Below are 12,980 nucleotides of genomic sequence, written 5' to 3'. Positions count from 1 at the left end.
ATAGTACATCATCAGGAATATTTCCAGCATAGAGCACAACAATTTAAGAAATTAACTCCCTAATTTTCATTTTAGCCTTAATAATATGAGAATTTCCATCACTGAAACATAGTAAAATATTATGAATCATAATTTGTTGAAATGGAAAAATAAAATATTTTAGAATAAAAAGTTCAATTTTAATAAAGATGTCAGTCTTACCTAATTATACAACATATTCCTACTTCTTTTGTCTTTTTAACAAAACAATTCTAAATAATGTTTCCTTAACAAACATATAAAATTTTACTTTGAAAATTTAAGGAACAAGTGTGATAAATCTGTCTACATTTTCTGTTTGCTGTGATATAGGATCTCATTTGGAGGTCAGAATACCTTAGAACTCATGTCCTGCTTTAGTATCACCATATGCTACAACTACAGGCATGTTTCCCTCAGTATACAGCAAATCACACTATATACTGCTCGAATACATTAGATTTCAAATTTTAAAATGTAGGAATAACTCATACCTATTTGCATATCTTAACGTATTAAGAGTATTTTCACAGGATGCCATTCCTGGAGAGATTGTGGCAATCTATAAAGGGGTGGGGGGAAGCAAAGATAAAACCATAAATGCTCAAGATAATAATCCTGACAAATAGTTCAATAAGGTCTAATCTTACAATCCACTTTAAAATATCTGTACTAGTATCTGACCTCTAAGATCTACCTACCTAGTACATGCAATCATTATAAAATCCAGTTAAAAACATAAAAGATTTTCTGAAGATACCAGAAAGTCATTAAAAATCCAGCAGAAAATGAAGGGAAACATTTAGTAAAAGGAACAGACTGCCCCTCCACCTACTTTTACTACTACTAATGAAAGAGTATTCTGCTAGAGACAACACCCTACTAATGTCCCACAGGACCACTGAAGTCTCTCTAGGAGCTCGAGTTCCTGGTTAAGAAACTGAAAGGCAGTTTGGGAGTGAAGAAGGTAAACTGTCCTATTAGAAAGAGAGGAAGACTGAGGGAAAAACTTAAAGTTTATGCAGTTGCACAAATCTTTGGCTGACCATCTAGCCTGCCGTAAACACAACAAATTATAAATAACGCTGTGAAGTGCATGAAGAGATATTTGAAAGAACCTTGGAATAAGCTAAGATCTGCTCCAATAATAAGTCAGAGTAAGAAAATCCAAGTTTCTATATTCAGACGTTAGAATTAAAAAGCATTACAGCTGCACTATAATATTTCCCACCAAAATAGCAAGGACCACGTCTTAAATACCACAATCTCTCACAACAGAAGGGTAATTATAATTAGCAAACATCTAAAAATTTCCAAAGAATTTTCTATTCATTACTTCAGGATAAAAACAAAACAAACAAACAAACAAACAAAAAACCCAACTTACCATGCAAGTACGAGAATTTTCACCGATGAATGAATCTCTCAACACCTGTGTGAGTTTACTTGCTCGGAAAGGAGTATGGGGTTTATTTCTACCTAAGGCTCTGATGCACTCCTAAAAATTAAGAAAATGTTTCTTACTAATTAGGCTTTATTACAGAGTCATTTTAAGCAACATTTTAAAGGTTTCTTGTTAACTTCTAAGGAGTCTGAAAATTCTTTGATAGAACTTAATGATGGTTTTATAAATATGAATTCAAGAAAATGAGTAACAACAAAAACAAACTTTAATTATTCTAAAACAAAAACGAAAACCTGAAAATATAGCCAGTGTCTGAGAGTTTAGGTAACAGGAAAGTTGTAAGAAGTTGAGATTTTAAAATGGAATCCCAAAAGCTACAGCTGCTGTACTACAATCCTTCCAACTCCTAATTTTCTAGTAAAGGGAAAATATAATAATCCTTTAAAATAAATTATTTTGGTCCAACATTCCCCTCTCCCCGAATGCTATTCTGTATTTGTAAGACATCATTTCCACTCTCTCCTGTTCCTTAAGGTCACTTTCTGCTGGGCAGTGGTGGCACACGCCTTTAATCCCAGAACTCGGCAAGTAGAGGCAGGTGGATCTCTCTGAGTTCTGGGCAAGCCTGGTCTACAGAAGCTAGTGAGGCTAAAGTTAACAGCAGGGTCAAAGAACTCTCCATCAGACCCAGGGAGGAGACTGTCTAGAGTCACAGACAAGAAAAAAACTAAACATTTCTTAGCACATTTCCATGGTTGTTTGACCCCCTAAAGAATGCCTGGATGATTACAGTCCTTTAGACTCTAACTAAGCAGCCTCAGAATTGGTCTATCAATTCATTTCCTTTGTTTTCAAACAAGAAAATGTATGATAAAACCTCTAACTTCAAATATAACAACTGAAGTTTGTAAACCTTTGCTTTTACTAGCTTTACAACTGAGTAAGCAGAATTAAAAGACTTTCACAAATACATTTACCTACCTTGAGTGCTAAAAGGCTTTTATTAATTTCAGCACCTTCAAGCCTTGTTTGCCTGTCTGCACTTGAGGTATCAGCTCCTCTTTCATTCCCAGCCAAATCAATGAGAGAAAATTTGCCATGTAGCTTTCCCTTCCTTCTAAGAATGATCTGAAACACTGCATGACTCCGAGATGAATGTGCATTTGCAGATGTTTGACCAGATGTTCTGTAATGTGATTAAGGACATATTGATACACCAAAACTTTTATGTATATGTTAATCAAAATATTTTCATTAAAATCTTTCCTTTGCTAGTATGCAACACACACAAAATCTGAAAGAGAAGTATCCCTTTAAGACTTACCTGCAACTGTTGCCTATGTCAATGAGTTTCAGTACATCTTCCACACATTTGACCTCCCGTTCCTGTAATCCTACCACTTGCACCTGCTGTTTTCCATCTTCTAGTACTCTTAATTTTGTTTTCCTATTTAATAGGTCAAATACCTACAGAAAACCATATTCAAATTAGAAAACTAGCTTTAAAAAAATCAGCTCTAAAAAAGTGAGTCTAAAAATAATAAAACTATTATTTCCAGAACAATGTTCAACACTGAAAGTTTGAAAAGATTTAAAATTCTAAAGACTTCAACTGCTATATTTACAAGCATATAAATCTTGTGGGTGTGGAGGTCATAAAACAAAGCAAATATATTGAATGCCACCAAATTGTACACTTAAAAATTGACAACTGTATACACACACACACACACACACACACACACACACACACACACACACACACACACATTTTACCACACTTCTTTTTTAAAAAGTCTGGGTATTGGAAGACAACTCAGTTGTAAAGTGCTTGGCAAGCAAGTACAAGGACCTGAGCTTGATCTCAAATAATCACTGCATTGGGGAAGTGGAGACCCTGGGGCATGATGGATAGCTAGCCTATACTAACTGACCACCTGCAGGTCACAATGAAAGTCTGTCTCAAAAATACAAGATGGATAGCTCCTAAGAAATAACACATGAGGCAGACTGCTGGCCTCTACATGTATGTATGGTATACATGCAGACACCCATCTACACATATGTACCCATATACATGCACTCACATAGCACCCCCATAAACAAAAGAAAAATAAAAATTTTCACACACCTTTCCACTATAAATTTCAAAAAATGTTGCATACACTTGAAGTTCTAGTTTCTTATAGTTTGGTTTCTTCAGCATTAAAAAGACATCCCGAGCTGTCAAAAAAAAAAATTTCACACATGAAGTTCGTTAAAATGCAATAATTCTTTTCTATTGTCCCCAAGAGCTTAATCTCATACTTCTTTTATGCCTTTTTCTTTTTCTTTTTTTGAGATAGGATCTCAAATGGCCAAGGTTGGCCTTAAACTTGCTATATAGTTGATGATAATTGTGAACCCAATGATTCTGTCTCCACCTACTAAGTACTAGGATTACAGGTGTGTGCTACCATGACTGACCATGACCTCACATTTCTTTTCAACTAATCTGAAAATGTTCAGTTGACCTAATATGCTGTGTGTATAGCTAGACAATAAAGTTTTACTCAAACACACCTGAATAATATTTAAGAATGTCATCAACTGTGCACACAAAGGACACTTACCTGCTAATGCATAAATTCCCTTAGAACAATCCTGGTTCTTTCCTGAAAAGTCTCCACCCATAGTCTACATTTGGAAACAAAGAATAATAAGAGATTATTCAGAATTTTTTTTTTTTAAGAATTTAGGTCTTGGGTTTGGGGTGATGACCCGGTCCATAAAATACTTGCCATAAAAATATGAGGCCCTGAGTTCTATCTCCAGGAACTCATGTAAAATAACCCAAGCACAGCGGTCACCCTAGCTTACGTGGTAGTTCCAGGCCAACAAGAAACTGCCTCAAAAAATAAAAAAGATGGCATCCAAAGAGTGACAGCTGAGGCTGTACTCTGGTCTCCACACGCACATACCCAGAAGAAATTAAGCCTTTTAATTAAGGTGTAAGAGGGAGACTATAGCACCATAGCAGGATACAACTGAAACAATTACTTACATGAGTTTTTCCACTTCCAGTCTGCCCATAAGCAAAGCATGTAGCCATTCCCCTTTCAAATATCGTCTCTACTAGTGGTCTAGCCGTAAACCTTAAAAGGAAAATAAAAAAGTATGTCACAGATATCGAAGTCAAACAAGTAACCAAAGTAATACAAGTAATATAAACTGTATTTCATTAACAAAGTACAGCAGGAGTTTGAACAAATCTTTAGTTTCAAAATTTAAAATAATAAGTTTGTGAAAAAGAACTGTTGCTTTGGATCATGAATTTTAAATCCAAACATTTTTTTTTTTTAAATCAAGAAAAGTAGGAACCATTACAATCAACACATTTTGGGATCATGTCTATCCCTACATCATTAATCTGTGCTTGGGGATTATATAAATTCTGCACTCTGCTGGCTATGGAAGTCTTTTCCTTTCAGTAATTTGTCAGGATGCTTGAAAAGGTAGTAGCTGTTGGCAAAAGGTCAGGTGAATATGCTGGATGAGGTAAAACTTTGTAGCTCAATTTGTCCAGGTACTCAGTGTTCCTGAGTAACAGGTGTCAGGTGTAATGAGAAATGGAGACCCTTCCCTTTGACCTCTGCTAGCTGCAGACAGTGCAGCTTTTGGTATATCATCTCATCAGCTTCCTGAGTAGCTTCTCAGATGCCAGGTTTTGCTAGGATCCAAAAACAGTAGTAGATCACGTTAGCATCAGACCAACAAACTGTGACCCAAGCTTTTCTGTGTCTGAGTTTGGATTTGGGTAGTGCAGTGAAGTTTGTTCTTGGATTAAGCACTGAGCTGGGTCTTTACACACGATCCACTTGTCACACAACACAGTCAATCAGCTTGGAAAGGGTCCATTGTTGCATAGGGTGAGAAAGGTCAAAAGCTCAAAATAACAATCCTTTTCTCTTGTTGTTACTTCATGAGTTTATAATCCCATCAAGCTCTGTCACCTTTCCAATTTGCTTCAAATGCTGGACATGAACAACTGACTTATATGTGAGGAAGATGTAAATTAACTACAGGACAATGAACTTTTGAGTTGACAGTCTTAAAAAAATGGCAAAGAAGTATGATTTGTTTTACTTTTTCAAATATATTAATAAAATTCACTGATATAATTAAAATCGAAAAGTGGGAAGGGATAAGAAATAATTCTTTACTGAGAACATTAAATAGTATGAAAAAAAAAAAAAAACAACAATTAGGCCAAGCGGTGGTGGTGCACACCTTTAACCCAAGCACATGGGAAGCAGAGGCAGGCAATCTCTTGTGAGTTCGAGGTCAGCCTGTTCTACAGAGTTAGTCCAGGACAGCCAGGGCTATACAGAGAAACTCTGTCTTGAAAAACAAAACAAAACCAATTAGAACATTTCATACACTGTTGCTAGATTTTTCAACGCAAACTGAAGAAAGCATAGAATAACAAGGGCAGGGAAAAATTCTAGTCTAATGAAACTCTGAATAATAAATCAGAAGAATGACCAGTTCAAAAAGTATGTCTTAGTCCATACAAGTAAAATAGTTTAAGAGTTCTGTATTAGTGAAGTATAAATATGCCAGGTGAGTTTGAGGCCAGCTGGTCTACAGAATGAGTTAAGAGAGAACCAGAGCCATTACACAGAGAAATCCTGTCTTGAAAACAAAACAAAAACAATAACAAAAAACTAAAAAAAGTATAAATATAGATTGAAGTTCAGAATGTTTATTAAATTTACCATAGATAATACTTGAATAAGTACTTAAAAACTACCACAAAAATCAGATTTACACATTATGAAATGGGAGGGGAAGAAAGAATTGTTTGAAAAAAAGCTAAAAGAAATTACCGGTTATTATTACAATTCCCATTTAAACAGATATTTCATAACATACCTATTTACTATTCCAATGTTCAATTCGTAAGATTCTTATTGCTCTAATTTTCTGGAGAATTTTTATAAAATGAAATTAGAAAATAAAACACAGCATGCAAATAAATGCAAAGGTATGTCTACGTGGAATATAAAGGCAATGCTGCAAAAATCTGCTATAACTATTAGAAATACATTTATAAAATATGTCAAAAATCTACATGATATAAAAATTTTGTAAAAATATGTCCATCAACCTTAAAAGATGTTAAAAGCTGGGCGGTGGTGGCGCACGCCTTTAATCCCAGCACTCGGGAGGCAGAGGCAGGTGGATCTCTGTGAGTTCGAGACCAGCCTGGTCTACAGAGCTAGTTCCAGGACAGGCTCCAAAGCCACAGAGTAACCCTGTCTCGAAAAACCAAAAAAAAAAAAAAAAAAAAGTTAAAATTTTTTTTACAAGACTAGTAGTAGTTAATGCCTAGCAAGTATTTCAAATTTATTAGTACAGGGGTTAAAACAGAAAACCTAGTGTCTGTGGAGGACAGAGGTATATGTCGGATAACCTGAGACAGAATGCTGTAAGCCTCCATATGGATGCTGGAAAATGAACCTAGGTCTTCTAGAGGAGCAGGTAGTGTTCTCGAGGTCGAACCATCTCTCCAACCCTTCTCAGAAACTTACCCATACATGTGTCTATGATATGTGTAAGCTAGAAACAAATTTTTGGTTTTTTTTTTTTTTTTTTTTTTTTGAGACAGGCTCTCTCTATGTAGTCCTGGAGCTCACTATGTAAACCAGGTTACCCTCCAACTCACAGATAGCCTCCCGCCTCCACCCCAAGTAGCACCATGCCCAGGAAAAAAACAAAGCAAACCAAACCAAAACACCTGTTTGAGGTTTTAAAGAGATTACATGATAAAACTCATTGAGTTTATTATATTTTCTTCAGTTTCCCCTAGAAAGCTGTACGAAGAACAACATTAAGTCATCAAGGAACTTCCAAGAGTCTAAGAAGAGAATTTTAATTTAAAACAAATTCACTCACCTGTAAACCATTTCATTAGGAGCTGAGTCATCAAAGGCATAATCAAAACGAAACGTCTGATTTTCTAAGTACCTTGTTAAGTCTACTTTTTGTTTGGGCTCATGTACCATCACAACATCTTTACTAGGGATTGTGATTACGTCAAGATCTTTCATTTGGGTCTCTAAAAGAATAAACAAAAAATCGATATTCAGTAATTTTCACAACATTTAATCTAATGAAAAAAATTTTAAAAAGATTTTAAAATGATTTTAATATTGTGTGTGTGAAAGCACACACACCAGGGCATGGTATGAATGTGCAAGTCGGGAAAATTCTAGGAGTCAATTCTCTCCCTCCACCATGTACATTCCAGGGATCAAACTCAGGTCATTAAGATTGGCAATAGGCATTTTCACTAAATCATCTCAATATGTTTCTTTTTTGCGATAAAGTCTCACAACATAGTCCAGGCTGCCCTGGATCTCAATCTTCCTTTTTCAGGCTCTTGAATGTTGGGATTACAGGAATTATGCTACCATGTGTGATTTCTAAATTCTACTCTCTATAAAGCTCATGAAGCATCATACCTTTTTTATTGAGGGGTCGTTTTCTTACACAAACACATATCCTATGTTCATCAATCTAGGAATAAAAACCACATTATTTCATTGATTATAAATGCCATGTAAAACAATAGAAAGTAAACTATGGTTTTTAGAAATTTCTTAACATATATATAGCAGTTAAGAATTAAAAAGCAAACTAGTATTTAATAAATTTTAATGGTTGTCAGAAACAATTACTACTAAAATTCTGAGTACTGTAGAAACTTATTTTGCTTTTGATAAGCCATTACTTAGTAATTAAGGTTTTTAGAAAGTACCACAATCCTTAACTTAAGTTCTTGTTAAGAAGAAACTTCCACAGAACACTCCTGCATTGCTGGTGGGAGTGCAAGCTGGTACAGCCCCTGGATATCAGTATGGTGATTTCTCAGAAAATTAGGAAACAACCTTCCTCAAGACCCAGTAATACCACTTTTGGGTATATATCCAAAAGATGCTCAATTGTGCCACAAGGACATGTGCTCGACTATGTTCATAGCAGCATTGTTTGTCGTAGCTAGAACCTGGAAATAACCTAAAAGCTCCTTCACTGAAGAATGAATAAGGAAAATATGGTATAATATTACACAATGGAGTACTGCACAGCAGAAAAAATAACTATCTTGAATTTTGCAGGCAAGGATGGAGCTGGAAAACATTTTGAGTGAGGTAACCCAGACCCAGAGAGACAAACATCTATGTCCTCAGTTATAAGTGGTTTTTAAACATAAAGCAAAGAAAACCAGCATACAAATCATAATCCCAGAAAACCTAGACAACAATGAAACCCTAAGAGAGACATACATGGATCTAATCTACATGAGAGGTATAAAAAGACAAGATCTCCTGAGTAAATTGGGAGCATGGGGACCATGGGAGAGGGTTGGGGTGGGAAGAAGGCAAGGAGAGGGGCAGAGAAAAATGTAGAGCTCAATTAAAAAAAAGAAAAAAGGAGTACCTTCCACTCATTTCAAGATGTGTTATATACAACAAAAGTAAAAATTGCAATTCTACAAATTGGCATCTTTTCATGTTGATTGCAGATAGTTGTCGGAAGATCACTAACAGGCAAAAACCCAGGATTCTCACATTACTTAACAAAATAATTGGACAATTTTACGAATGACAGTTCTTTTTCAATTATATGCACATGTAAGTGCTGGATTTCTCCCAGAGCTGGAGGTATAGGTTCACTGGCCTGATGTGTTGATGAGAACTTTGAGAACCCAAAAGAACAGATGGGCTTTTAAGCACCAAGCCATCTCTATATCCCCATTAATGACAAATCTTTGTATACAATTTTAAAGATAAAGCTTACATTCAATACATACTTTCTTGGAATAAATCATTTTCTGTGATCAGACCTATTTTAGAGCTCTCTAATTTGCCTGGTTTAATTAAAACATGAGCTCAGATGCAACAGGTGAAATGCCTGGCTGTGTAGCAAGGCCTAAAATATATAGGAATATAAGCTTATGAATAAGACATTTATCTGGACCTGTAACATTCTTCCTAACACAAATACTTTTGGTAGCCAAACATTCTAAATATGTTAGGTCAGATTTATTATTTTTCATTCTACAGCAGGTAATAAAACTAGAGAATACTTTTCAGCTCTGGAATTCTGGTCTGTTGTAGCCCCTAAGAGCCATTATTACTGCTACAGCCAGAGTAACGTGTACTTAAAAAGAACAAATTAGTTACAGTAAGTTAGAATGGTGGTGGAATATACAGCCCAAACCAAAGTTAAAGTAAGCCTGGAACTGAGATCAAAGCCTTTGTGAGCTACTGATACAAGCCGTCAGAAGACAGGGAGGCTTCGCTTGCGAAGAGCAGCTGTGCCGGACCTCTAACATTAAAACTATGGAGGGGGAACAAAAAAGTAGCTGAGTTGTGATTTATCACACAACATGGGAACTGAACCTCATCAGGAAAGAAAACTATACAGGTAAATACAACATACAATTAGTCAGTATGAAAATTTTTATATATAATATCACATCTTCAGAGTAATAATTAACAAAGGATCTTACAGGATCAGCTGTTGTTAGGGGTCTGTAATCCAAGCTTCCTCTGAAGTCTCTGATCATACACATAATTTCATAATTTGGATTTGTAGCATCAACATCCTATTAGAAAACAAGATTTGGCACCTATTATACTTAATTACATTGTATGTGTTGCATATAGTTTGGAAACTGCAGTTCAAGCACTGTCATTTGTTAACCAAACCCAAAGTAAAACTATGATGTAATTTCCAAGTTCAGGTTAGTATGTTCTGAATCACTTTCACATAAATAACATGATTCTGTTAATCTGCATGTATCCTTGTGCACTCCAAAGTTTCCTCATTAAAATTATCCTTTAATTACTTAAAAAAATCACTTATATAACACATTTGCTCTAATTATGTCAGAAAATATATCAAGGGGAACAGCATTCTAGAACACTGGCAAAGAACTCTAGGAAGGTTGAAACTGGGAAAATGCATCCCACACCCCAACTCAGAACTACTTCATCTAGTGTTTCAATATTAAATATCAACTTTGCACAAGTCACCATGAGGGCGTTGTTCTTGCAGTCGCACACACGAGGCTCCTTCTGTACCTCTCTGTCCATCGTTACTGCTCTTCCCAAAGCACTACTCTTTATTTTTCTCTGCCTATGCCAGTTCTACTGTCAAAACATTGAAGGATTCTTTGAAAAATCTGGCCCGCAGGTGTAAGCATGCTGTTTAGTTACAAATATCTGTACTATTTTTAAATACAGCCTTAAATTAAAATATGGATTCATTTCTATTCATCTCCTCTGTCTTTGTTAACTCTAAAATAACCAAGATGTTTTTAAAAAAAGCAATACAACAAAACTTAAAACACAAAGAAAGATAATTTGCTTGCTTTTTTGTTGTTTGCAGCCAGCGTTTCTTGTAGCTGATCTTTAGCTCTTGTCCTCCTGCCTCTACCTCCAAGGTGATGACATATGTCACTACAAGCAGCTCAAAACCAAGATATTTAAAAAGTTAAAAAATTTAAAGTATTGAATTCTGACAGAAATTTATTCCAAATTCAATACTGACTAAGTTTTGTTTAAATGGTCAATAGCCTCCCTGTAATGAATAATAAATCACTAATACTAAGATTTTTCCATTCATTTTCAGACTTATACTGAAGAACAGTCACTGAAACGGTCACTGAAATTTATCTTCTACTTACCTTTAAAAAAGACACCACCTTGTCAGCTCAGAAGCAGAATGTGAAACAAGAAGTGAGAGCTCCCCGGGACAGTTACATATCATCAAATACACTCAGGGAACACCAGGGGGCATGTCTGGCAAGCATGAGTAAATGCAAATGCAATCTGTGTTTCTCTGTTTCCCTGGAGTCAGAGGCTCAGGTAGTCCAGACTGCTTTCCTGAACCTTATTTTAAAATCAGCTATTTTCACTGATATAATCTATCCCTTTCTCAGAAACAAACAAACGAACATTTGAGTTTATGTTACAAACCTGGGCTCTTTTTTCTCTAAGTTCTTGCTGTTGTAATCTCCTTTTCTCTCGTTTTTCTTGCAATTTTTCTACTTCTTTGACACAATTAGATTTTCTACGTGCTAAAAGGAAAAGGATAAACTGAAGAAACACAGGGTTTTTTTTTTATAGAAAAACTTTACAGAAATTTTATGACCAATTCAGCACACACACACACAAGTCCACAGTAATGAAGCATGCCAATTATATCTAGGTGAACTTGACTTATGAGCTGCTTTGATAGTAGGAACAGGACACTATACAGATGAGTCAAGAGAAATGACTCAGACACACTGATACATGTCATCTCTTGGTTTAGAATTACAGGCCTTTAAATTAAAAAGATCAATAAGTGTAACCTTTTTCTAGAACCTAAAAAAAACACTAGCTAGAATTTTAAATTCAAAGCAATTGGGCCATTGTTATAACCTCAAACAAAATGTTATTCTCCAGTATATATATATACACACTCCAATTAACAGACTAAAGTACTAAATACAAATTATAATTGGTTGGCAAAAGGAAATCTTTAGCCAAGTTTGTTTTAGATTGCTTACTACTTAAGAACTTGTAATGATGACCAAGAGAGACTACATGTACGCCTAAGATGACTGAATCCTTGATACGTTATTTACATACAAGGAGGTCCAAATTCCTTTTTTGCAGCTTGAACTGGAGATATATCTGAAACACTACCATTCTGTTGTGCAGAAGACGACTGTTCGGGAAGCTGACTAGGCCGTGCGCGTGCTGAACCAACCACTACAAAACAAATTTAATTCAGAACAATATTAAAAGCTAACCATGGTAAGAGGAAAAGACATCGCCATGTCAAATGTGATACACAAATATTGAACTCATGTCAGGCACAATAGCTCATAATCTATAAGCCCAGCACTTGGTAGGTTGAAGCAGAACGATTAATACATATCTGAGGCAAGCCTGGCAGTGAGACCATGCCTCAAAAGTCGATAAATACTGAGTGGTGGGGTGGTGGTGCATGCCTTTAATCCCAGCACTCATGAGGCAAAGGCAAATGGATCTCTGAGTTTGAGGCCTGCCTGGCCTTTAGAGTGAGTTCTAGGACAATAAAGGATGCTACATAAAGAAACCCTGTCTTGAAAATACCAAAATCAATAATTTAAATTTAGCAAACTGACAAACTTTTCAATAACTGGTGTATAAACTACTAAAAGCAAGCAACTCTATTCAGTAAATTGATACAATTAAAAGACATTTTCAAAGTAATAGTTACACCAGGAAAGAGGTAGGCAGGCAGATCTGAGTGTGAGACCAGTATGGCTTCTATAGCAAGTTACAAATAATGGAGAAACAGAGTCAAAAAGGTACAGATTTAACATCCACCAGTGTGATTTTAGCTAGAAAACTAAATACCAAACCTAAACTGACTTTTAATAATCTTTTTTTTTTAATGGTGGCTGGAGAGGCAACCATGGGTGCTGGGAACCGAACTCTTATATTTTTGGTTGTAAGCCTAGCCTTTAACGGCT

At 35.6% G+C, this 12,980-nt stretch overlaps 1 protein-coding gene across 5 annotated transcripts in view; it reads right to left on the bottom strand.

The window, feature by feature from the left end:
* Kif2a (kinesin family member 2A) overlaps positions 1 to 12,980 on the bottom strand; it is a 56,702-nt gene that overhangs the window by 8,903 nt on the left and 34,819 nt on the right. For 2 of the 5 annotated variants that reach the window (XM_050160359.1, XM_050160356.1), the window contains exons 5-16: positions 12,109 to 12,231; positions 11,452 to 11,552; positions 9,981 to 10,076; positions 7,930 to 7,984; positions 7,361 to 7,523; positions 4,467 to 4,557; positions 4,036 to 4,099; positions 3,555 to 3,646; positions 2,748 to 2,890; positions 2,405 to 2,609; positions 1,406 to 1,516; positions 513 to 580 (exon numbers count right to left, since the gene is read on the bottom strand). In XM_050160359.1, coding sequence (XP_050016316.1) covers positions 513 to 580; positions 1,406 to 1,516; positions 2,405 to 2,609; positions 2,748 to 2,890; positions 3,555 to 3,646; positions 4,036 to 4,099; positions 4,467 to 4,557; positions 7,361 to 7,523; positions 7,930 to 7,984; positions 9,981 to 10,076; positions 11,452 to 11,552; positions 12,109 to 12,231 — 1,312 coding nt within the window. The remainder of the gene's footprint in view (positions 1 to 512; positions 581 to 1,405; positions 1,517 to 2,404; positions 2,610 to 2,747; positions 2,891 to 3,554; positions 3,647 to 4,035; positions 4,100 to 4,466; positions 4,558 to 7,360; positions 7,524 to 7,929; positions 7,985 to 9,980; positions 10,077 to 11,451; positions 11,553 to 12,108; positions 12,232 to 12,980) is intronic. The other 3 variants (XM_050160360.1, XM_050160357.1, XM_050160358.1) reach the window with 2 other exon arrangements.

The sequence above is a fragment of the Alexandromys fortis genome, unplaced genomic scaffold (genome assembly GCF_014885135.2).
Source record: "Alexandromys fortis isolate MF-2015 unplaced genomic scaffold, M_Fortis_MF-2015_v1.1 scaffold_76, whole genome shotgun sequence".
Taxonomy (NCBI): Eukaryota; Metazoa; Chordata; class Mammalia; order Rodentia; family Cricetidae; genus Alexandromys; species Alexandromys fortis.
Note: the sequence above shows the minus strand (reverse complement) of the source record. Positions and strands in the feature narration are given on the sequence as shown.